The sequence below is a fragment of the Anomaloglossus baeobatrachus genome, chromosome 8, assembly GCF_048569485.1.
Source record: "Anomaloglossus baeobatrachus isolate aAnoBae1 chromosome 8, aAnoBae1.hap1, whole genome shotgun sequence".
In the NCBI taxonomy this organism is placed as follows: domain Eukaryota; kingdom Metazoa; phylum Chordata; class Amphibia; order Anura; family Aromobatidae; genus Anomaloglossus; species Anomaloglossus baeobatrachus.
Genome location: NC_134360.1, coordinates 85,589,672 through 85,612,264, shown reverse-complemented (window position 1 = coordinate 85,612,264; position 22,593 = coordinate 85,589,672). Strand labels below are relative to the sequence as shown.

Here is a 22,593-nt window from a genome sequence, read left to right as displayed (position 1 = left end):
GTTGTTGCTCCCAGCAGGTTGGTGGCAACTGCCTTTCCCTGCACCTAAGATGTCTGTACGGTTCCAATGGGTTCCCACCGGTAACCCGCTCCCCGGCTTGGATATTGGCCGGAGGAGCCCGTTTTGCCCGCAGGCGCTGGCCCTGAGAGACGGTTGCCTTGGCAGTGGCGGTGTCTCCCTCACTCGGTTGGACTGTTGCCTTCTGTTGGGACTTGACTGTTTGGAAACCCAGGAGGTCCCCTTCACTAACGGATTCGGCAAATTCACGGTGACTCCTAGCCTTGCCGGGGTCCGAAAAGCCCCTGCCAGTTGGTGCTGGCTTCTCTTTGTGTACCGGTCCGGTACCGCCGGGCCACCGCCCGTCCACGGTCCTTACGGTAGACTCCAATTGGCCACTCCTGCAGACGGTCACCACCGTCTGCCAACCTTGCTGATCTGTCCGGGCCACACACCCGGACCAACTTCAGGCTGCTCGACTACTACCTTCTGCTCACTTTCACTTCTCAACTCAATCTGCCTGGTTTTCCCGCCTCCAGGACTGTGAACTCCTCGGTGGGCGGGACCAACCGCCTGGCCCACCCCCTGGTGGGATCATCAGCCCCTGGAGGAAGGCAACAAGGGTTTTGCGTTCTGGCTTTGGTGTGCCTGCTGGGAGTGTGGGGTGTGTGGGTGTTGTGCTCTGTGGCCCCTGGCTTGTCCAGGGCGCCACACATCCTCCTTGAGACTGCTTATTTGCAGTCAGGGCAGACAGAGATGATTTGCTATGAGAGACAGCCATAAATATGTCTTTCAGAGTAGGTTCCTCTGGGACCTGTAGTTCTCACTGTAGTGGTTCACTGTGGTGTGCAGCAGCAGTCACAGAGTCAATATATTGCACACTTTTGCCATGCTGCTCAGTTTCCCTGCCCACTCTCTCCCCCTCCTCCTTTTCTCCCGATCCCCCTACATCTCCCCCGGGTTCTGGCACTAATGATGCAGCATTATTCTGCACCACACTGCTGATCAGTTTCTGCGTCTCTGCCCTTGTGAACTGCTCCAGCCTGGCAGCCACTTTGTTCCTCCTAGTCTTCCCTACCTCCTCCATCTCCCATGTACCAGATATGGCAGTGTTAGCCTGAATTTGGAGACTTGCCACCCCCATCATCTCTATACAGCTCTTTCGGGTCACTTCGGCCACAAATATGGAGATCTACTAGTGCAGCTGTTCGTCCAGGGTAGGGACAGTGTATTTTTGTTCTATTCCATGCAGTGGCGTAAATAGTCTGCTGGTCCCTGGTGCAGAGTTTGTGCCTGGGCCCCATTCTGGTATGTATTCCCTAATCATTGCCCCATCTTGGCATATATGTTCCCATCATGGCCCCATCCTAGTATATATGCTCCCATCATTTCCCCATCCTGGCTTTATATGGCCCAATAATGTCCCCATCCTGGTATACTGTATAACTCCCATCCTGGTATATAGCCCCTTCATCTTGGTATACGTGCCACCCCCGTCCCAGCAGCCGAGCTGCTCGGATCCGGATTCGCAGTGGCTCTAGGGTCTCTGGACCCGGGGGTCATGCGGTCACTCAAATGAAGGGGGGTATTTACAAGGGAGGTTATAGAGTTCATGTGGTAATTAGGAGTACCACCGCTGCAATTGGGAGTACCCGGGGATGATGGAATGAGGCAGCCAGGTGTTGTGACCCTCCACGGGTAGGGGGAATACCCCGGGGCTCAGTGATGGTAGGGGAATGCCGTTGGATGCAAGGGGGTCACTGTAGTACTCACTCAGTCCATCATTAAGCTGACACCGACAACTGGTAAAACAAGTCTCTGGACACCGCTGCCGCTGAGGGGAGCTTAGTTCGGGTCCCGTCCCCAATGTTGCTGCCTGGTGATCCGTGACCTGCCTCCTGGCACTAAGTTTACTTCTTTGGTGGTTCCGGTAGTGTGAAACTTGCCGGGTCCCGCTCCCCACTATGGCTAAGTGTGGGAGCTTGCTCTCAGGGCTCACGATTGGGATTCTCTGGACCGTTTTGGATTGGAAAGTCCTATCCCCCTCATTGCGCTAATGCCCCGATTTTGAAGCGGGTGGGAACGGCTCTTGAAGACTACATTCTCCTCGGTTAAATTATCGGGTTGCCTGAAGCTACTCCCCGACCTAAGGTTCATGTACCCCGTCGTGCCTTGGTCCCAGCCCGGTGATGGTGCAAGGCCGCCGGCTGTCCAGCTCCTCTAGGCCCAGACCACCGTCTGCCACCTAGATTGCTGTCTAGGAGCCCTGCTCCTAACCTCCTCTCACTTTCACTTCTCCGACTAAACTCTCTACTCTGACACCCCTGACCTCCCCTCTCCAACCCCCCAGGTGGGCGACTCTATTCCACTCAAGCCATCCACTGGTGTGTCTTGTGGGTGTAGTGCAGAGTGTATCCAGGGTTTGATTAGCTGATGTAGGTAACACCATGTAGTTAGAGACCCTAAACCAAGAAGGAGGTGGATACTGCACGGGAGGGTAGATTGTGCAATACCCTGTGACGACCTGATAGTCCAGGGCCGTCACATATACAGTCCCCATCCTGGTATATAGCCATCCATCATGGTATATAGCAATCTCCATCATCGTATATAGCCCCCTCTATCCTGGTAGATAGCCCCCTCATCCTGGTATATAGCCCCTTTATCCTGGTATATAGACCCCCATTCTGGTATATAGCCCTCCTTCCTGGTAATAAGTCCCTCAACGCGCCACACAGTCAAATAAGATAAAAAATAAATTATTATACTCACCTACTCTGCACTCCCCGGCGTCCTCCTGTGACTCTCGCAACTGACCAACATGTAAGCAGCACTGCGCATGACGTCAGTGTCATGCGTGGCCACTTACAGCACCGGCAGCTGTCAGCATATTCCCTGCTCTCCATGCCCAGGATTGTATGTGCGGGGAGCAATGAATATTCATGGCCTTCATTGTCAGCCAGCACATTGCAGTGCAGAGACCTGATGGTATTTTTAGGGATTAACATTTGTGACGCCACCCACGGGTTGTGGTGAATGTGGAGACCACCGCTGCCGTTAACTAGGCTCCCAGGGACGATGTTATGCAGCTTGATGTTGACCCCTCCGTGGGCAGGGGGTGATGGTCCCGGGGCCCGGTGGTTGTGAGGTGAGGGCAAGATGGTGTGGTGTGGTGCGGTGTGCGGCCCGAGGGCACTGTTGTACTCACTATGACAGATACACTGGAGTCTCTGGTAAACCAAAAAGTCGGTGCCGGCTGTGCTGTGCCCCTTTCTCAGGTTGGTGGTTCCCGCCTTTCTCCTGCACCTCTTTAATAGAATTTGACTGCCTATGCTTCAGCAATGGCATTCCGCTCCCCGGCTTGATGTGTGTCGGGGAACCCGTTTGCCTGCAGGCGCTGGCCCGTGGGATCTCTCTGCCTGGGCGGTGACTTTCTATCCCACTTGGTGGGCTGTTGCCGTCTTTCGGGTCTTGGGATGGGAAAGGACCCAAGGTCCAGACCTCAATCAGTGAATTCAACGTGGTCCAGTGGCTTTTGGTCCTCGTTCTGGGTCTGAGTACTCCTCCTGGTGCTCCGGTTTCCAGTTGGCTCCACGGTTCGGTTCCGGCGGGCCACTACCCTGTCCCGGTCCCTTACGGTTCCAGCAGCCGTCTTCCCAACTCCTGCAGGCGGCAATCACCATCTGCCTCCTTGCCAGAGGTGACTGGGCTCCAACCCAGACACCTGCTGTTAGACTGTGGCAGACCAGGACACAGGTCTGCACTTGAACTCCACTCCACTTCACTGTACAGACTAGACAACCCTGTTCTTCCTGCCTCAGGGCTTGTGAACTCCTCGGTGGGCATGGCCAACCGCCTGGCTCCACCCCCTGGTGTGAACATCAAACCCGGAGGGAGGTGACAAGGGTTTTGTAGGTTGGCTGCTGTCACCTTATTAGGGGCTGGTGTTTGTGCAGGGGGTCTACACTACCTAGCTAGTCTAGGGCGTCACATCTCATTATCACACATAACTAAATTTATGGACATCTGTGATTGATTTCTTTCACTGTGGGGATTGGATGGGTTGTTACCTTTATCTGGTGAGAAATACATGTCAAAAGCAACTTTAGAAATATATTTACTTAGAAAATTGATGACGTGCTAAATACTTAATTCACCTGCTGTACTGTTAAAACCTTACAGCTGGTGTCTTGTACATGCTGCTCATTGTTCGGTCAACATGTATCAGCTGTCAGGTTCCCTTTAAATATGCATAATTAAGTTTATTTGGGAATGGGGTTTTTTTCTATGTTGCTAAGCACTTATCAGTAGGTAGGTGCTAACTGCCTTTTCTGCCATGCACCAATCTCTCCCAGCTCAGAATGGTTACAGAATAGTCATATTGGTGATGCTCCTAGTTCCTGTGACATCATGTTGACAGAAATCGAAAAGGAACCAGAAAGGTGATGTGGTTGTCTCAGCGCTGCTAGACATGATGAAATAGCCAATCCATAGAGACTGCATAAAGGTGTTTTTTCAAAGTTCTTTCCATCATTAGGAGACCACCAAGTTACAATATGGTGTCCAACTGACAACATATTATAATTTACTGGTTCTCCTGATGAAGAAGTGAGGAACACTTTGAAACACATTGAATAAACCACCTTTAGGCTATGTGCGCACTTTCAGTTTTCACCTGCGTTTCAGGTGCGTTTAGGATCAGTTTTGAACTGCAGCGTTTTTGTGCCCAAATGCATGCGTTTTGGTTTTCCATTAAAGACAATAAGAATTCATGATTTCTTGTCCGCACTTTGCGTTTCCAAACACATCTCATAATTTGCATAAGTTTGGTCAAAAACCATGCGTTCAGAAAAGGACCCTGTCAATTGTTTTTGCCATTTGTGGTGCGTTTTGTTAACATTGAAGTCAATGAGAAGTAGCAAAAAGCAAGAAATATCAAAATCCCTGCGTTTTACCTGCTTTTTCATTGCAGAAAACATGCGTTTTGGACTACCAAAACGCATGCTTTTTGAACAGCAAAATAATGATTTGATATGTCCCTTTATACACACACATAATCCGACAATTAAATCTAAGAATAATATGCATTTATTGCTATTTTACCGTTAAAATGTATGTTAACGCTATAATTTTATTAAATATATCTTTTTCCATTATTTTTCCCATTAATATAGATTTGTCCCTTTTTTTCTCTTTTTTCATTCTGTTTGACTATTTAATCTTTATTTATCAGTGCCTTGATGTTCAAAACGCATCTGTGAAAACGCATGTGGAAACGCATGGAAAAAGCGCTAAAACGCATCTAAAACGCGGTAAATACGCATGCGTTTTCTGCGCTAAATTTCTGAAAAAGGCAACTTTGGCTAAATCAATTAAGGCTATAACGTGCGTTTACAACTGCATGTAGGACGACGGAAAGTGCGCACATAGCCTAAGGCTATTTGTCCACGTTGCTTTTTACCTGCTTTTTACCTGCTTTTTTGCTGCTTTTTCAACTGCAGCGTTTAATGCCAAAATGGATGTGTTCTGCTCTTCAAGCAAAGTCTATGGGAATTTGGGTTTCTTGTGCGCACTATGCTGTTCAAAAAGGTGCCTTTTTGTGGCACAAATTTGGGCAAAAACTCAGCTTTGCAGTGCAAAACCCAAATGGCAAAAACAACTGACATGTCAATTGTTTTTGCCATTTGGGTTTTGCACTACAAAGCTGAGTTTTTGACCAAATTTCTGCCACAAAAAGGCTGCAGTTTGAACTGCATAGTGCGGACAAGAAACCCAAATTCCCATAGACTTTGCTTGAAAAGCAGAACACATCCATTTTGGCATTAAACGCTGCAGTTGAAAAAGCAGCAAAAAAGCAGGTAAAAAGCAAAGTGTGTTCTTACCCGTAGGCTATGTGCGCACGTGTGCGCTCTGCACGGCACCTAAAAGGTGCGCTTCAGAGCGCAGCTGAAAAGCTCCGTTCTGAAGCGCATGGTGCCGGCGAGAACGTGCGCTCTGTCTGCAGCTCCTGCCATAGACAGAGCAGGGGCTGCCGGCAAAGCGCACGGAAGAAGTGACATGTCACTTCTTAGAACGCAGTGATTCGGGCAGCAGCCGAATCGCTGCGTTCTAATATGCCACGTGCGCACGGCCCCTGCACAATATCCATAGATTGTGCAGGGGACGCAGGACGCATGCAGTTACGCTGCGCTACAAAGCGCAGCGTAACTGCATGAATTACGCACACGTGCGCACATAGCATTATAGAGTTTCTACGCATTGGCTATTTCTTCATTTCCAGCAATGTAGGGGCGACAGTAACCTTTGCCATTCCATTTGGATTTTTCTCAGCCATACTACTCATGGTACCTGCAGCAGCCAATTCTAGGCTTTATGCAGGGTTGTGTGACACACAACCACACAATATGAATGACCATAACACTGGAATCTAAAAAAAAAATTCCAGGTAATTTGTGCAGTTTGCCACAGTTTTTTCCATTCTTCATGTTGACAGAGCAGTTCCTTCTCTTTGCCTCTGCTCTATGTGGCATCACTGGACATGTCTTGTTAATTGACAGCCGATTCCCCACCGCCTGACTCAGTGTGGGTGCGCTGAGGTAACGCAATTTCCACTGCATGAGCTAGATTCTGCTGGTGCAAAACTATGTTTGCATCTTTGTCTCTTTACAGACTGCATGGTGCGGCTTCTGTTCATAACAGAAGCTGTAATGATGTACAAGATATATTAGAAAGGAGAACCACAAGAGTTGGTACTAAGTAGTAATAATCTTTATTAAATCAGAAAATTCAAAGTGCAAAGTGCGTATCTAAAAAACACACATTTGCTAGACAAGCGGGACAGAGGATAATGATAGTGACAAGAAATGAGATTCCAAGAGCGTCCCAGAAACAAAGGTGCACAATGGAACTTCCTAATACACGTAATCAAAAAGGTAACCTTGCAATCAAATGGTTTATTGTGTTTTATCATCGGGGTCACGTTCTTAGTGACGCACATCTGGCGTCATTAACGATATCGCAGTATGTGATACTTACCAGCGACCTCAAAAATGGTGAAAATCGTTCACCATGGAGAGGTCGTCCCAAACTCAAAAATCGGTAATGGTTGATTATCCATGTTGTTCATCGCTCATGCGGCAGCACACATCGCTATGTGTGACACCGCAGGAGCGAGGAATGTCTCCTTACCTGCCGCCGGCCACAATGCGGAAGGAAGGAGGTGGGCGGGATGTTACGTCCTGCTCATCTCCGCCTCTCCAATTTGATTGGCCGGCCGCTTAGTGACGTTGCGGTGACGTCGCTGTGATGCCGAACGTCCCTCCCCCTTGAAGGAGGGATTGTTCGGCAGTCACAGTGACGCCGCCGACCAGGTAAGTGCGTGTGACGCTGCCGTAGCGATAATGTTCGCTACGGCAGCGATCACAAACAATCGCATGCGCGACGGGGGCAGGTACTTACACGCTCGATATCGCTAGAAATTGCTAGTGATATCGCTACCATGTAAAGCCCCCTTTAGAGTTGTTCAGCCAGGTTTGGGAATGTTTATTCACTCCACCTTGGTTACTTTTTTCAATCCTCATGGATAGATGTAAACTTATGATGTACAAGATGCCTTATATGAAAGATCCCAAAGGTTTCTGTCATTTTGACAATAGAAATAGTGCTACATGCTGGGCTATTATTGTTCACAAACCTGACTGAATTGTCATTTGAAATTGAAAAGTAGGTTTATAAATAATAAATGACTGATTAATTTCATAGTGAAAACTGAAATCTATTATCTTTTACAGTGAGATTGAAGGAGACATAAATGTGGATATTCCTGACGTAAGTGTTTTAATATATTATACTTATGTATACCCTTTTAATATGATAACATTGTCCCCAATGATTGTAAGATGAATCAGCACTTGTATTAGTTTCTGAAGGTGAATCCATATTTAGAGAGCAGACAAAGGAGCTGCTACTGAGCTCATTTATTAGTTGTCACAGAAAATAAGACCTACCCCGAAAATAAACCCTAATAGAATTTTGGGGTTTATTGTCAATATGCTTAAAATATATGCCCTACTCCAAAAATAAGCCAAACAAGTGTCCAAGCAGCTGACAAAGTTAAATAATACAGTCATCAAAGATAGCAGACATCCACAAAAGAATGCAGACACCTCCAAAGGAAAGCACACACTCATGAAAAAAAAATCACATTCACCAAACCCCAAACAATTACAGTTGGCAAGCACCAGTGGTGGATGGGCTCTCACACACAGATCTGTGTCACTGTCAGGTCCCTTGCGGTTCCAGCTGCATTGAACTGCAGATTGGGTACTAGCATTTCTCCATGCAAGTGATGCTGCTTCCTTTTACCAGGGAGAGCCAAACGCTCAGTAAAGTAAGTTGTATCTCATTTCATTCAGGGTATCTTTGCCTACATGATGCTGCTCTCAGAGAAGGTAACAAAAACCTGCTGACAGATTCCCTTTAGTCACAAAATCCCATTTACACGGAATTTCAGACCTGTTACAAACAGAAACAAGACCTATGAGAAGAACCGAGTAAATCAAGCCAGAGAATAAATTCCATATAAAAATTAGAAATCTTTATTGAAAAGGTTAAAATAATTTCTTAAAAAAGAGAGGACACTGACAAAGATTCACGGTTACCAAAAACGCTACTGTACATACAAAAAGACATACATAAATACAATTAAATATTTAATGAGACACACAATAGTCACTACGGATGCTGCCAAGCAAACATGAAGAAAACAGATCTCCTCAAAAATACAGAGATAAACCCCGCCAATTCAAGGCTATTTGCTCTGATGTATTTCAATGGGGATACCCCTAAGGAAAGGGGGAAGCTCCAATCATCACATATAGAAATATTATCAGATTATATCCTCAAACACATTCACCATGTTCGTATATCAGCCTTAATGGCATATGAGAAAATAAATAAATACACATATAAATGGGAGAAATGTGGTAAGATAGATTCTCCTAAGGATAATAGACAAAAGCAAGCGGTGATAGGAGCTACACAATTAGCTCTATCAGAGGAGGAGCAATATAAAGGACCCCAAAGATAAGACACTTGCTGCCATACCAAAAAGATCATAAATCAAAATAAAGCCAAATAGTGGCAAATAGTGAGAATGGCAAGCAGCAAGATAGATGGTATAAACATGACAAAACCCAAAGTGGGACAACAGCACGGAAGTATGGAAATAATCCGAGGCAGCAGCTAGACGCGAAACGCGCGCGTAGGGGCATTCTTTATGGTTCTCGGCTGCCATATTTTGAGCACACGCTTACCTTAGGTAACCTCTCTGCTGCCTCGGATTATTTCCATACTTCCGTGCTGTTGTCCCACTTTGGGTTTTGTCATGTTTATACCATCTATCTTGCTGCTTGCCATTCTCACTATTTGCCACTATTTGGCTTTATTTTGATTTATGATCTTTTTGGTATGGCAGCAAGTGTCTTATCTTTGGGGTCCTTTATATTGCTCCTCCTCTGATAGAGCTAATTGTGTAGCTCCTATCACCGCTTGCTTTTGTCTATTATCCTTAGGAGAATCTATCTTACCACATTTCTCCCATTTATATGTGTATTTATTTATTTTCTCATATGCCATTAAGGCTGATATACGAACATGGTGAATGTGTTTGAGGATATAATCTGATAATATTTCTATATGTGATGATTGGAGCTTCCCCCTTTCCTTAGGGGTATCCCCATTGAAATACATCAGAGCAAATAGCCTTGAATTGGCGGGGTTTATCTCTGTATTTTTGAGGAGATCTGTTTTCTTCATGTTTGCTTGGCAGCATCCGTAGTGACTATTGTGTGTCTCATTAAATATTTAATTGTATTTATGTATGTCTTTTTGTATGTACAGTAGCGTTTTTGGTAACCGTGAATCTTTGTCAGTGTCCTCTCTTTTTTAAGAAATTATTTTAACCTTTTCAATAAAGATTTCTAATTTTTATATGGAATTTATTCTCTGGCTTGATTTACTCGGTTCTTCTCATAGGTCTTGTTTCAGTATTTGAGTAAGAGCCCTTTTTTTCTGTATCGGGTTTTCATGTAGGTGTTCTGTTACAAACAGAGCTTGCTTAACACTTAAGTGTGAACGGAACCCTATGCAAGCCACTAGTGTGCAATTTTATCATCTAGCGATCACCACCTCCATGTTTGGGAGTTGTGTGTGATTTGCTCATTTTGCACCTGTGATGTATCCATCTATTGGGGGTCTGGTTGCATCCTGGTAGTGCATTAGTTTTTTGGACTGAGCAGTTCACCACTGCTTTATCCTGCTGTGAGTATTCTAAATTGTGGAGGATATTTAGTCCTCTTTTTGTTGTTTTTCTATATATAATGATTAGTGTAGGGACCTACAAGTATGAGGAACCGTGACGTGGTTTGTAGGCTACCATTAGTTTGCCCATAATTTCGACTAATACCAATACCTCAGATATTTTGTATATATTTTTCTGCACATGACATTTTATACAGGGTGCAGCCAGGCCCCTTCATGTTTGATACTTGCATAATGAGTCCCCGTCCCTATATGGTGCACTTAAGTACCGGGCAGCCCGCCTGATCGAATAGTATGGGCGTGTAATAGGCCGCTGTCTAGGATACTATGCACCTGGAAGTGTGAACGGCGCCCTATGCAAGCCACTAGTGTGCAATTTTATCATCCAGTGATCACCCCCTCCATGTTTGGGAGTTGTGTGAGTGATTTGCTCCTTTTGCACCTGTGATGTCTCCATCTATTGGGGGGTCTGGTTGCATCCTGGTAGTACATTAGGTTTTTGGCCTGATCACTTCACCACTACTTTTCCCGCCTCCAGACCTGTGAACTCGGTGGGCGGGGCCAACCGTTTGGCTCCGCCCCACCTGGTGTGGACATCAGACCCTGGAGGGAGGCAACAAGGGTTTTGTGTTTGGCTAATGTTACTGTCTGGTGGGGGTGGGGGTGTGTGTGTTACTTGTGACGACCTGGCTAATCCAGGGCGCCACATTCCCCCTTGGTGAAATGCAGACCATCCGCGGGCGGCCCGTCCATCACCGGTTTTATTTTTTTTTTCAACTGTAAAATATAAATAACATGTCAACATATCAAACATAAGCATTTTTGTCAGGTCACTTCAAACGTTACACATAAAAACATTTTTAATAATGACGGACGGACGGATGTCTTCCGCTCTCCCACCCAAGCAACCTAGCCCTGATGCTGACCCTAAGAAGTGGGCAGCACCCCTTGACCCCAGTCCAGGTTCAGGCTGCCCGAGTGGGAACGGGTACGGTAACTCGCACCCGACTGTCACTTCAGGGGACCCCACGTCCAGGGGGACCCCTGACCCCCAGAGGATGGCCACCGGTCCTGGTGGTGGCCGGGCCCCAGCCTACTCTGCTGCGGGTCCTTCCTCCAATCTGCCTCTCCGGAGGTGGAAACGGTTTCCATCCCACAAAACTATTTACAGACCCACCAGTTCGTGGGTGGCCTGCAAGATCTCGGCCATGTCCATGAGCAGTTTCTCATGTGGGTGGTAAAAACACACAGAGTCCCTACGGGGACAACTTGCCGGCAACGGCCGGGATAATCACGTAGATAATCAGATGATCTTTCGGATGATTATTGTAATTCACTCAAACTGCTGAGGGTCCCAACGGGGACAACTTTATGCAACGGAGAACCGCTGCCACTATTTGAGGTCGCACTCGTCCAGGACCTCCTCCAGCTCGATATCCGGATGGCACGGTGGAGGAGGGGGCTGGGGCCGCATCTGCAGACCGTGGCTCACCCTTTGTTTGACGTCCAGGGCGAACCAGCCCCTCTCCCCGCAGTGGCGGGTGTAAGTTACCAGGTCGCCAGGCAACAGATTGTGACCTGGGTGGCCCGTGGGAAGGTGTGAGTTTACATCGCAGCGAGCCACAAACACTTCGGCCTCCAGGCCCGGCTCGTAGATGAAACCGAACCCCCTCCGCGTGTCAAACTGCCGGACTTGGCCTTCATACACCGGGCCCCACACCCGAAAGGTGGCATGGCGGAGTGCATCCTTCTCTTTAATCACTCGCACCATTACTTCGGTCCTCTGCTGCTCCCTGGCGGCAATCTCTCGGCCCAACTGGCTTGGTTCCCTGTCCCAATAAGGGGCGTTGGCTGAACCCTGCGCTCGGGTCAGGCCCCGCTGAACCGCACCCACACCGGCCACGACCGGTACTCTCTTGTTGGGGTCCTGCGGTGACGTGGCCTGAACTGCTGCTTTGCAGTGGTGGCCCGGTGCAGCCTCAGCCGAGGCGTGGGACTCAGGGACAGCTGGCCTCACCGGTTGGGCCTTCGGGCCCGCAGCGGCTGGTTCTTCCACGGCCGGGCGGACTGCCGGAGCCGGGACGGTCTCGGGTGCGGCCACTTCCGGGGCCGACGGCTCCTTGTCGCGGACTGGCACCTCCCGCAGGAACTTTCATGGCAGCGGGAGGGATGCGGGCCGTTCATACACAACGCCCCCAGGTCGGTCTCCTAGGGCGGACGGGTTTGATTCCACTACCGGTGTTGGGGGTAGCGGTCCAATCGGAGGGGCAACAGCAACCGGTACAGATGCAGGCCGGGCCCCTCAGCCGCAGCGGCCGGTCCTTCTCGGACACAGGGGCATGGGTCGCTTACCCGCTCCTCCAACTCTGATTTCGCCTCGCGTCGCCGCACGGCCATCGCCACTTCCTGCATCTCGGCCACCCAGCGCTCCATCAAGAACCGGACCTGGGTTTGAAGGCGGCAGCACATTTGTGCGGTCTGGGCTTCCACCCACGCCGCCGTTCCTGGTGTGGGCTCGGGAATTTCGGCATCACCGGACGGGACAGACATGCTTGCTGGCAGACTTCCAGGAACCGGATACGTTGCAGAGTCCTGGCGTCCCCGCTCCCTATGCCCTCAGCTACATTAGGCAGACACACACCCGCCCACCCTTGGTTTTCTTCAGCACTTCCGCTTGTTGGGGGCGGGGCTTCGCTTTCGCGCCTTCCCTGCTCGGAGAAGACGCTCGAGTGGGAGATTTTCGCGCCAAAGATGGCGGCGCTTCAAAAATTTCAGCCGGACTCCGCCGGCGGAGATCACAAGGCGCACTTCTACTGGTAAGTAGAGGGGTTCAATCCTGTTCACAGCGCCAAGTTGTCGCGGGCGGCGGGGCGCCGCTGCGCTCGCTAAGGCTCGGGTCCGGCGCTGCTGCTGCTCGGTGGCTCGAGCGGTAGGCCGGATCCGGGGACTCCAGCGGCGCTCCTCGCCCATGAGTGAAAAGGGTGGTTGGTTTGTTTTGGGGATTTAGTCCGTGACGCCACCCACGGGTCGTGGTGAAGATGGGCACCACCGCTGCTGGTGACTGGGATCCCGGGAGCGATGGTAGGGAGCAGCTGGGATGTTGTTTTCCCCCTCCGTGGGTAGGGGTTGGTGGTCCCGGGGCCCGGTGGTGTGACAGGGAGGCAGGGTAGGTGAGGTGCAGAGTTACAGGGACAGCGCGGCGCGGTGCCGGATGGCACGGGTGTACTCATTCAGAAAGAGATGCACAAAGTCTCTGGTAAACCAAACGGCTGGATGGACGGGTCCCGCAGCTGGCTGCACTGTCTCTCCCCGGACAGGTGATGGCGGCTGTCTTTCCCTGCACCTTTGTGTACTGTTTTGACTACGATGGATCCCCAACGGTAGTCCGCTCCCCAGTGTATGGATGCCGGAGGAGCCCGTTTGCCCGCAGGCGCTGGCCCTTGGGTCTCTAGCCTTAGGCGGTAGCTGTATACTCTCACGGTGCGGACGGTTGCCTTCTAACGAGTCTTTGGCTGTTAGGAAACCCCTGGGGTTCCTGTCACACTCGGATTTGACTGTTGACGGCGACTCCAAGCCTAGTCGGTGTCCGATGGCCCTTCCTGTGTGTGCTGGCTTCACTTCGCTCCCCGGTCGGTACCGGCGGGCCACCGCCCGACCCCGGTCCTACGGTTCCGCATCGATTCACCACTCCTGCAGACGGCCACCACCGTCTGCCAACCTTGTTGTCAGTGCCTGGGCCACAAACCCAGACACTCTCCACTTTACTCCTCTCACTTCAACCTCCTAAACTCAACTCCCCACTTCTAACTGACACTTTTCCCGCCTCCAGGCCTGTGAACTCCTCGGTGGGCGGGTCCAACCGCTTGGCTCCGCCCCACCTGGTGTGGACATCAGACCCTGGAGGGAGGCAACAAGGGTTTTGTGTTTGGCTAATGTTACTGTCTGGTGGGGGTGGGGGTGTGTGTGTTACTTGTGACGACCTGGCTAGTCCAGGGCGCCACATGATCACAATGAAACCTTCTTTTCTCTAAATGTAGTGGTTGCCCTCTTGTCACCACTGAAGCCCAAAGTGTAAAAAGATTAGCCAGATCTTTGTACTGTCACTTCACATATTTGTATGTTGTAATATCATCACCCCAAGCATGTTTCCAGATCAAATAACCGTATATTTGACAACCTGCCTTGGTATTGCAGTTTACTCATTTCTTTTAAAACTTTGATTACTTTTCTTTGCAGCTGCTCTAGTTCATCTGTTGTTCTTACACACTGGAGCCGAAAATTGTACATTGTAGAATAGGTGAAACAGTACTAGTGACTTGTGTAGTCAAAACTGTGTTCTTGTTGTACCGCTCCACGGTTGCCCCGAGGCTTACAGTAAAGGAAGGGAAAGCGGGGTGATTGGGAAAGTTTGTCGTGATGTCACCTCTGGTATGCAGCCAGGGATTAGTCGCTGCAGGGTTCCTCATAGGGGCAGGTGTTATGGCAGCCAGGATGGTGTTGCTCCCCACAGGCGGAGCGGACCCCGGGTGGATGATGAGGGCAGTAATAGCAGTCCCTTGGAAGCGCCAAAGCGCGGTTTAATGGTGTCGCTAATTAGAATCTGAGTCAGCAATGTAGTTCCAGGTCCCTTTTACTCACTGCATAAAAGCTGCACCCAAGTGCTGGTCTCTGCCATCGAGGGCTCCAGTCAATCCCAAGCAAGTGAGGGGCCACCACCGGAGTTTGAAAAGAGAAGAGAGTGAATGTCCTTTCAGTAGGATGTCCCCCTTAGCAGTTAGGAACCCTGGCTGAGCTCCCGCTCCAAGCCACGGGCCCTATGTAGAACCAAGTGTCCAAAGGTGTCTTGTCAGAATTGTGGTCCTGACTTGTCTCTGCTTGTGTGTGCGTTGCGCCTACTTCTACCCCCAGTGGTGCCCACCCCCTGGCAGTTGCCCTAGCGTCTAGAAGGTTCCATTACTCTAGATGGCCACCCCACGTCTGCCCCAAGACAGCTCCCCAGTGGGAAGTATGATGCCCTGGACTATCCAGGACGTTCCAGGTAGACACACAACAACACCACACCCCCTTCCCGGTTAGGTAACACCAGCCAAACTTAAAAACCTTGTCACCACCCTCCAGGTTTGATGTCCACACCGGGGGGGTGGAGCCAGGCGATTGGCTCTACCCACCGAGGAGTTCACAGGCCTGGAGGCGGGAACCTAAGTAGTCAAGTTCAGGCTCTGGAGGAGTCAAGTTCAAGTAGAGAGAGTAGAGTTTTGACAGTGAAGGAGGGAGGTTGAGTTCACAGGCAGACCTGCGCTCAGGCCTGCCAACGACTACCGGTGGCTGGGTCGGAGCCCAGTCACCATTGGTAAGGATATTATATAGAGAGAAGGTATGCATACCAGTAACTATGTAAGGGGAATATATGAAAAGCTGAAACTGCTGTGTGAATACTGACATGAAAAATCCAATAGCTATATGTAAGAATGAAAATATGAAAAATGGAATCTGCATTACTGCCACGAACATATGAATAAAGGAAAATGTAGCTATTGAATTGATCAATGCAACAGAGCCCCAACACTACGCCAAAATATTTCTCTACATTGGGGTCCCTAGCTAATGTGTGTCCTCTCATGCAGTTAAAAAAACTTATCGTGTATGGGAAGCTGAGACCCAGGCTATATATGCGTATAATGTGGACTGGCAATAGGTGTGGGTGGGGCCGGGTTCACAAACGAAAAACTACAAATCAATCAAGAAATAACTTCTGGAACACCATTCTGAGTCTGAACTGGGTGCAAAAACCTAAAAAATCTACACTATATGGAGAGAAGGTATGCACACCAGTGACTATGTAAGGGGAATATATGAAAAGCAGAAACTGCTGTGTGAATTCTAACATGAAAAATCCAATAGCTACCGTATTTTTCGGACCATAAGACGCACTTTTTTTCCCCCAAATGTTGGGGGAAAGTTGGGGGTGCGTCTTATGGTCTGACTATAGGGCTGCGGCTGGGAATGAGGGTGCTGCGGGTCATCGGGGGCACGAGCAGGCAGCAGCAGCGCCTGCCGTGACCACGTGGGCCCGCTCATTACATATGCACGCCCATCCTCCCGCCCATCTCTCAGCGCTGAAGCCGGCACTGACAGGTGGGCGGGAGGACGAGCGGGGACGCGCGCATAGCAAAGAGCCGGTCCACGTGATCACCCCTGGCAATTACAGCCTGGAGTGATCATGTGCGGCTGTATTCACTGCCCCCCGCGCGTCATTACCAGCGCGGGGTGCAGTGAATCAGTACACTCACCCGTCCCTGTGAGTGGAGCAGTGGGCAGCACGCGATGTCTTCCTGTCTGTGCTGGTCAGCTGATCTGTGCTGAGCTGGTCAGCTGATCAGCACAGACAGGAAGACATCGCGATGCAGCAGGGGAACGGCTCCACACACGCAGGTCAGTGGTGCAGAGAGGAAGATATGATCGGTGCTGCAGGGAGTGAGGAACAGGTGAGTATAAATGTTTATTTTTTTCTCTGTGCTATAGGATACAGGCCATATACCAGGATGGTATATGAGCACGATGGGGGCATATAGCAGGATGGGAGTATATGAGCAGGCAGGATGGGGGTATATGAACAGTATGTGAACAGGATGGGGGGTATATGAACAGGATGGGGGGTATATGAACAGGATGGGGGGTATATGAACAGGATGGGGGGTATATGAACAGGATGGGGGGTATATGAACAGGATGGGAGTATATGAGCAGGCAGGATGGGGTATATGAACAGGATGGGAGTATATGAACAGGATGGGGGGTATATGAACAGGATGGGGTATATGAACAGGATGGGGGTATATGAACAGGATGGGAGTATATGAACAGGATGGGAGTATATGAACAGGATGGGAGTATATGAGCAGGCAGGATGGGGTATATGAACAGGATGGGAGTATATGAACAGGATGGATGGGGGAATGAGCAGGATGGATGGGGGGTATACCAATAGGATGGGGGTATATCAATAGGATCGGGGTATATGAACAGGATGGGGTATATGAACAGGATGGGAGTATATGAGCAGGATGGGGGAAAATGAGCAGGATGCTGGTATAGGAGCAGGATGGGGGTTTATAGCAGGATCATATACAAGGCAGGAGGATCATTACCAGGATGGGGTACCTTAGTAGAGAATTTGGGGACATTACCCCCATAACAGTGTCAGCAGCAGATCCTCGCCCCATAACAATGTGTCATGACCACATTTTTTGCTTAAAGTTTTATTTTCCCATTTTCCTCCTCTAAAACCAGGGTGCGTCTTATAGTCCGGTGCGTCTTATAGTCCGAAAAATACGGTATATGTAAGAATGAAAATATAAAAAATAGAATCTGCACTACTGCCATGAACATATGAATAAAGAGAAATTTAGCTATTGAATTGATCAATGCAACAGAGCCCCAACACTACGCCAAAGTATTGGCATTGGCAAGGAGGCAGACGGTGGTAGCCGCCTGCAGGAGACCAGGAATATGACCGGTGGAACCGTAAGGGACCGGGACAGGGTATTGGCCCGCCGGAACCGAACCGGGTAGCTAACTGGATACCGGAGCACCAGGCAGGGTACTCAGACCCAGCACAAAGCCCTGAACCGACAGGGCCGAGTCAAATCAACTGATTGCGGGCTGGACTTAAGGACCTACCCCACACAAGTCCCTTTAGAAGACAACAGCCCAACCATACCAGGTAACGCCACCGCCAAGGCATAGAGACCCAAAGGGCCAGCATCTGCGTGCAAACGGGCTCCTCCGGCATATACCAGTCGGGGAGCGGACTACCGGTGTCTAGGCACCAGAGTCAAAACACTTACACAGAGGTGCAGGTGTGGCGCCCCTGACCTGGTCAGGCACCACTGAGTACTGCACCCATGCTGGGGACAGTACAATACAGGTAATCCAGAAGGCTGACCGAGGTGTGACTACACAGGCGCATAGTGATCAGGTCTCACACATGTACCTTTGAGAGGACCCCTGGGGATCCCAGGAGGGGGCAAAGCCTTCACCTCCACTGGAATAGTGGAGGGGGTAAAAAGCCTCCATCTCCACTCAAGGGGTGTGGTGGAGAGCCTGGTTGCTAGGTGGCGTAGGCAAGAACAGGAGAGGAGGAGCAGTGAGCCGGTTCAGTGTGCAGTTCAGGGGGAGCAGACGTCAGGAGCAGACCCCTGGGGGCTGTTGCAGTCTGACAGCGTCCGCGCGGTGGCTACCGACGGGGGAGAACGGTCACCTAGTAGTGCTACCCGAAATCCATCTTCAGCTAAAGAGAGAGCAACGGAGTGGGAAGTAAGGAGACTGCTAGGGAGTTACCAGGCCCAAACGGGTAGTAGGTCCCAGTGCAGGGATAGATCCACCTTTCCTTGCCAAACCTGCTTGAGGGGGCACTTCACACCCCCAAGATCACACTACAACGTCCGCAGCCACGTCGCCACAGTTAGGGCCCATAGTTCACAGGAGGCAAGCAGCCGGAGTGTCCTGGTCCAGGCTACAAGCAAACGGACAAAACGAAGGGGAGAGAGGCTTCAGCAACTTCCCTGGGTGACCCCCATAGGGACTAAAAGTCGGGGTTACCCCAAAACGCAAAGGGCTAAGGAAGGCGAGTCGGTAGTCACCCTCATCAGTCAGCCTGAAGGATACCTGGTTCCAGCCTGGTTCATCCCAGCTACGCCCGGGTTACTCACCCTGCCATCAACTGTGAGTAAAACCCCTGAAAGACATTCTGCTTGTGTGGAGTTATTCTGCGCCTTGTGGTTCTACACACCTACACAGGGCCCTGGGGCTTGCCTCACTCTCAGGAGGCTATTACAACTGACTGCACCCACCATCAGCCCCAGGCATCCCTTAACCTGCAGTGGCGGTCCCCACTGACCGCAATTCTGAGAGTGGCGTCACGACAATCCTAAAAGAAGATCTCCTACCTGTGACCAGACTGTTCCATCCAAGTGGAGTCCCTGAAGGTAATGCACCGACACTGCACATGCGGGGCTTCACACAGGAGAAAGGTGGAGACCACCAACCTAGTCTGGAAGAAGCTGCAGCCAGCTGCGGGCCCCGTTCATCACTCCGTTTGGTTTACCAGCGACTCCAGTGTCTTGTGTCAGAGTGAGTACACCAGTGCCATCAGGCACCACACCGTGACACTTCACCCTGCACCCCGGCCCTCTCCTACCGGACCCCGGGACCAACAACCCCTACCCACTGAGGGGTCAACATCTAGCTGTGCCATTACACCGCTCCCGGGATCCTCGCACCTCCACAGCAGCGGTGGTGTCCACAATCACCACAACCCGTGGGTGGCGTCACGAACTGTAATTCCAAATCAAACACCCAAATCCCCGCATGTAGCGCCAACTCCCTTACAGAGCGACGTGACCCGAAGCTGGAGCCACCACCCGCAGTACGAGCATGGATCTGAGCGGCTCGGCGGTCGCAGCCGATCCCGCGGGGCGGTACAGAAGCACCTAACTGTATGTAGGGTGAAATGTGGAAACACTGATGATTAACCCGCCCCCTTACCTGATATGGATACCACACCTTAACTGAGGTGCAGTACCCTGTGGCGATCAAAACCCCAGGGGCGCCACATTGTCATGAGCATTTGTGTCATTTTGAAAGGGGTTGTCCTGGCTTTATGTGACAGCAGACTGTCAAATCGTGACAGTGTACAATGTGTATGTGTGGCACCCCAGAGGCTTCGGTTGCCACAGGGTATTGTATCTGTATTAAGGTGTAATACCTATCCTGGGTGAGAAGAGGTTAATCGCTGGTGCTTGGAGCTTACACATCATCCTGTACTCATAACTTACATAAACACCAGTTAGTGAGCCAGCCAGCCAGCCAGTTACACAACACAGGTGGTCACCATAGCAATGGGTTTTGCCTGGGCAGGATGAGTCATCAGAAAGAGTGTGGTGACCCTGAGGCTTCAGTTGCACAGGGTATTGTATCAGTATTAAGGTACAATGCCTATCCCAGGTAAGAAGCGGTTAACCGCTGGTGCATGAGAGCTTACACAACATCGTGTGCTCACGTACCGCCCTGCGCTCGGCTGCAGCCGAGCCACTCGGATCCGGGTTCGTTGGTGGGTGGCTTGAGCGCCTCCGAACCCGGGGTCACTTCACTCTGAAAGGATGCTGGTGCTACGTAGGGGGTTAGGTTTACGGCTGGGGCCGTGGTTTTTAGTTAAGTTCATGATGCCACCCACGGGTTGTGGTGAATGTAGACACCACCGCTGGACCCCGGGGACAGTGTTGCGCAGCCAGGTGTTGACCCCTCCTTGGGTAGGGGGGTAATGGTCCCGGGGCCTGGTTGTGAGGGTGCGGATGGATTGGTGTGGTGCGGGGCGATGCGCGGCCCGATGGCACAGTTGTACTCACTCTGACAGATACACCAGAGTCTCTGGTAAACCAAAAAGATGGTGGTCGGTGCCCGCAGCCAGCTGCGTCTGGTCCCCCACCTGGTTTGGTGGTCCCCGCCTTTCTCCTGCACCTTGTTTTGTAGCTGTGGACTGCCTGCGCTTCAGCGACGGGAGTCCTATCCCCGGCTGTGTGTGTGTCGGGAGAGCTCATTTGCCCGCAGACGCTGGCCCGTGGGATCTCTCTGCCTGAGTGGTGGCTTTCTATTTCCCTCGTTGGGCTGTTGTCTTCAGTCGGGACTTGGTTGGGAAAGGACCTAAATTCCAGACCTCAATCAGTGAATTAACTTAGACCGGTAGATTCGGGACCTCGTTCAGGGTCTGAGTACCCCCCTCTGTGCTCCGGTTTCCAGTCTGTTCCCCGGTTCGGTAGCAGCGGGCCACTACCCTGTCCCGGTCCCTTATGGTTCCACCAGGCTGTCTTCCCAGCTCCTGCAGGCGGCGACCACCGTCTGCCTCCTGGCCAAAGGATGTCCAGGCTACGACCCAGACCCCTGTCAGACGTTTATTCCTCTCAACTCCTCTCTCTTTCACCTCCAAAACTCAACTCCTCTGTCTTTCTCGCCTCCGGCGATCCAAACTCCTCAGTGGGCATGACCAACTGCCTGGCTCCGACCCCTGGTGTGAACGTCAAGACCCGAGAGGGGTGACCAAGGTTTTTAGGTTGGCTGCTGTTACCTTTTTAGGGGGACGGATGTTTGTGCAAGGGCCTGTCTGTGACTACCTGGTAGTCCAGGGCGTCACATTCATAGCTTACACAACGCAGTCAGTCAGCTAGTTACACAGCATAGCCAGATAGTGGGCCAGGTGCTTTCACACTGAAACTAGACTAAAGGTGGTCACCATAACAACGGGTTTTTCCCAGCCACTGTGAGTCATCAGGAAGGTGGGGGCACCAGGAGGGAAGTGAGAGAACACAGTAAACCACTTCAGAGCAGTCTGAGACACAGAATAAGGAACAGGTCACTGGGAGAGAGGGAGAGAGTGCCAGGACATCATGGACTCGTAGGACCACGGCCGCGGAGAGGCGTGCTTAAGAGCGCTCTCCGTGAGGACAAGGCAGACTGGAAGAGACCGGGTGGACTGGGAGAAGCAGGAGACAACCGGGTAGAGCTGGTTAGACAGAGGAGAACATGGTAGCTGGAGGTTGAGCCTACCCATTTCCACAGTACCAGTGCTGTCAGAGTGCAGAGCTCTAGGTTAGGGGAACCTTCATGGACTCTAACAATTCTGCAGGGAATGGGGATTTCAAGTCCCATCGCCCACCACCCATTTTCCCGGAGCACAGTGACATATAGGATCCGGGGTCAGGGCCACGGCCGGACCCCAAAGCGGACCCGCGTCACCTGCATACAGGACGGGACACTTAACACAGACAGCGGGGTCCCCAAGTTGCTTCAGGCCACAAGGAGCCACAAGTCAGTACAAGGAGGAAGGTCTCACACGCTCCACAACACCGGTGGTGACCTCTGATTCATCCGGGATCGGCTGGGGCCCAGCACAGTGGTGACCGGTACCCTGAGGGCAGCATCCTAAGTAACTATGAGTAAAAGACCTGGACTCGCAACCGCTGCCTCAGCCTCTTATTACCGGTGCCATCGCCCCGCACTTCGGCACCGACGGTGCTTCCCTCCGTTGTCACCATCCTCCCCGCGGCTCGATCCACCTGTGGGAAGCTGGACTATCTGAGCTGCGTCAACATCAGCCCCAGAGGAGAGCAACATCTCGCAGCAGGGGCTGATACCTGGCCGCGCAACACGGGTGGCGCTGCAAAGCAAACTCCCATCCCCCACACCGGATACCTTGCACCCTCTGCCTGTAGTCGACGGGGC

The 22,593-nt window shown here is 51.0% G+C and overlaps 1 protein-coding gene across 2 annotated transcripts in view; it reads left to right on the top strand.

Annotated features, from left to right (window-relative positions):
- Window positions 1–22,593, top strand: part of CAPN9 (calpain 9) — a 378,590-nt gene that overhangs the window by 271,191 nt on the left and 84,806 nt on the right. For both annotated transcript variants that reach the window (XM_075321862.1, XM_075321863.1), the window contains exon 12: window positions 7,788–7,824. In XM_075321862.1, the coding sequence (XP_075177977.1) occupies window positions 7,788–7,824 (37 nt within the window). The remainder of the gene's footprint in view (window positions 1–7,787; window positions 7,825–22,593) is intronic.